At 51.3% G+C, this 3,382-nt stretch overlaps 1 protein-coding gene across 1 annotated transcript; it reads right to left on the bottom strand.

Annotated features, from left to right (window-relative positions):
• RPS19BP1 (ribosomal protein S19 binding protein 1) lies at positions 1-2,781 on the bottom strand. The gene is made up of 4 exons (XM_050917777.1): positions 2,662-2,781; positions 2,453-2,578; positions 1,821-1,918; positions 1-270 (listed from the first exon to the last, which is right to left on the bottom strand). The coding sequence occupies exons 1-4, from the start codon at positions 2,711-2,713 to the stop codon at positions 130-132; spliced, it is 417 nt and encodes a 138-aa protein (XP_050773734.1). The 5' UTR covers positions 2,714-2,781; the 3' UTR covers positions 1-129.
• Positions 2,782-3,382: the final 601 nt, after the last annotated feature.

The raw sequence follows: 3,382 nt of genomic DNA, 5'->3' as shown, positions 1-3,382 counted from the left end.
ACATCTAAACATATGCTGGCAAGAGGCGAAATCGCACTCCCCTGGTCTCCCATCCCAAACAGGAGGACAGGGTCAGTCCCATGCTCTGAACACTCAGTTTTGGAAAGCTCAGAGCTGCAAGACTTCTCATCACACTGCTCCAGCTCGCCCAAAGTATTCTTTCTCAAACTTCCGAAAATCTTCCTCCGTGAAGACAGTGCCTTCAGATTTCTTCTTCGGCTTCTCTGGGGGACGGTCTCTAGATTTCCTGCCCCTATTCTGGTCAAGAACCTTTAAAAAAAGATAAGAAGGAAAGATTATTACAGCCTTTGCTAATCCAGTCCCAGACACAGTATAAACTACTGTGCCAGTAATCATCCCAAGCTACAGTAACTCCCTACAATTCTAGTCCTGGCAATGCAGAGAATTAAGACAGATGTTTACTAGGGTTAACAAAAGCTTGTGTTTGGGGCAGCAGCAGATTCCACTTGGGTTTTTTGGGACTAATGTCAAAGCTGCTGAGGGCTTTGAAGCAAAAACCAACTGGTAGGGCTGAAAGCTCATCACAAATTTTGTTAAGAAGTGGTGATTTACAGCATCCCTTTCCGCTACTTAGTTCTCTGCCTTTTGGTTTTGGCATGAGTCCATCTATTTGAAGACAAACAACAAAACATATTTCCCAGGTGGGTGGGAACTACTACCCAAAGTGCTGTGAACTGCCTGCAGCAGAACAGGTTTCCCTGCTGAACAGCCATTGTAGCGTGTAGGACAACTCAACAGGGAGAGGGAGAAGCATAGTCTAGTGGGCTACACACAGGGCAGAGAAAGTTAATTCTGTGTTCTCAACCTGGCTCCAACACCAATGCCCTACGCAGTGCTGGTAAAGCCTTAGCTTCTCCCCCTGGAACGTGAGGATACCACCTCCCTCCCTTAGAGGAATTGTGTGACTAGTATATAGGACACTATATATACTGAACTATTAAATAAACATCATCAACTTAATACATTTGTACTCTTTTCAAACCTTTTATGGGAACAGCAGCTATAAAGGAAACAGAGCAAAACATTTCCTTTTTTCCCCAGTTTACTTTTTACACCTGACAGACTGTAGTCAGTTTCAGTAGATTTCCTAGTTGTATGGGTCTTTAAAAATCAACATGGGAAAGAAACATTTTAAGTGATAGGAAAACAAAACAAAATCTCACAAGGGCCCCACATGTACCACCTAGAATTAACAACTTTTTTAAAATGGTCAACATGACATGTACTCATTGGTTCTATTAAAGACAGCTATGGAGGGCTGTAGACACACAAAGAAAACCATGTCTGAATAAGGGGGCAAGGACTGTGGGGAAGAAATGGGTCAGAAAGAGGGAAGAGAAGTTTTAATGAAGAGAGTCAGGTTATATGATGATATTAACATTGTCAGCTGCCCTGAATTCTATCATTAAGAGGAGAAAAATGAAAATAACCCAGAATTCTTGACTCCACTTGTATAACAGAAGATTATATTGGATACCCCAAAATACACATTTTTCTGTACAATTAGTTTTGGGAAATAGGCCCTACAAAATCATCTTGGTGGATTGTCCCAAAAATCTTAAGACTGGCCCTGGGCATAGTTGTGTGATCATTATAGATAATTTTGGGATTGGGGGGGCATGCAGTAAGTTATTTTGTAAACACACCTAAAAATTCTAAGGCCAACATTAGCTACCACTCAAACTCATTTTTAGCATTGACCTGTGCCAGGGATGTTCACCAATCTCCAAGGTGAAGGACCCATGGAAGCCACTTCCCCTTTAGTGGTATTCTAGGGAACAAAAACAAGACTCCCTTGCCTGCTGCATGATGGTTTTGTCTGCAGCGAATCGGCCCTTCTTCATATACTGCAAGTTCTTCGTCAAGTGATCCACAGCCTGGTGCTTCTGATACTCCTCTAGGACAGGGCAGAGAGGAGCAAAACATCTCTGTAAGCATGTATTGTATAACAACTAGATGAAGAGTACAGAGAGCCAGGTGGGGGTATCCCAACCAGGCCGGGGTATGACACTATTGCTGGAGTATGTGTCCGGGTGCATCAAAACTTTGTTTTAGGAGTCATGGGGACAGGATATCCATAAGGAGAAGTGCAAGGTAATGGTGATATGATTGTGATCAGGGCCCACGTGGTGCAGCCAGGCACAAAGAGATTCCTACGGAGCCCTGGTCACGAGCAGGCCGGGCTAGGAGGTAGGGTTAACTGCATGCAACCGGCTGCTCCCCCCACAAACCTGGCAGCCCCCAGAGAGCTGTTCTCCTACTCAAGATGGAATAGGATGACAGCGCCCCACCCACTTCTCCGCAGGGCCCTGGGGGCGGGGTGTTTTCAGAACAGCAGGTTCTCCTCAAGTGAGTCTCAGGTTTCTGTGCGCAGCCCCCTCCCACCAGCAAAGCAACATGGGGTAGTGGCGGCGGGGAGGGTCTCAGTCACCTATCGCCGACTTGGTGACTTTGCCCTTGACCGTGGTCTTGTCCCTGCCAGGACCCCGAGCCGCCTTCTTCCTCTTCAGGGGTTTGCGCGGCCGCTGCTGGGGGCTGCTGAGCCCGGGCTGGCGTCCTGAGGGGCGGGGGAGAGAAAGTTAATGTGACCGCGCAGGTGAAGGCTTTAAGCCCCCCTCAGGCCTGGCCCCGGCCGCTCACCCGCCGCCGTCTCCAGCAGCTCCAGCCCCTTCCTCAGCAAGGAAGCCGACATGCTGCCTGCTCTGCCCACGCGGAGCCGGCTTCCGGCTTCCGCCTCCTCCTTCAGCCCGGCCACACTTCCGGTCCCCTGCCCCGCCGCTTCCGCCGGCATCCCGGCCACACTTCCGGTCCCCCGCCCCGCCGCTTCCGCCGGCAGCCCGGCCACACTTCCGGCAGATACGCGCGGGAAAGTCACCGGGACTCCCAGTCCCGCACATGCGCAGAGGGCGGCCTGGAGTTTCTCGTGTTTGATGAGGAATTGCTCGTGGGGATTCTGTGGATGCAGCGAGCACGGGGCAGCGGCTGTCCCCCGCCCCCCAGCAGCGTGAGGGGAGGCCCAAGGGCAGGAAACCCCGCTCCCCTCCCCGAGATGCCATCCTGGGTTCTCCCCCCCCAGCTGCCAGCTTGGTGGGGGGAGGAGCCTGCTGCACAGAGGTGACCTCGCCCGCCTCCTCCCCGTCTGCCCGGACCGGGGCTCCCTGGAAACCTCTGCTCCTGGCTGCAGGTTGTGGGCCCTGATCTGAGTCATCAGAGCATGCTTACCTGGCGCTTCTCCTGTGGGCCTGCTGCAGAGCTCTGCCTGCCTCACTCACCTGCAGAAGTTGGGCCAATAAAAGATATTCCCTCACCCACCTTGTAGCTTCCCCCCCCCCCAACTGAGACTGTAAACTCTTCAGGTCAG

Source organism: Gopherus flavomarginatus, chromosome 1 (genome assembly GCF_025201925.1).
Source record: "Gopherus flavomarginatus isolate rGopFla2 chromosome 1, rGopFla2.mat.asm, whole genome shotgun sequence".
Lineage (NCBI taxonomy): Eukaryota > Metazoa > Chordata > Testudines > Testudinidae > Gopherus > Gopherus flavomarginatus.
The sequence above is the reverse complement of the archived record's forward strand: the minus strand, read 5'-3'. Positions and strand labels throughout refer to the sequence as shown.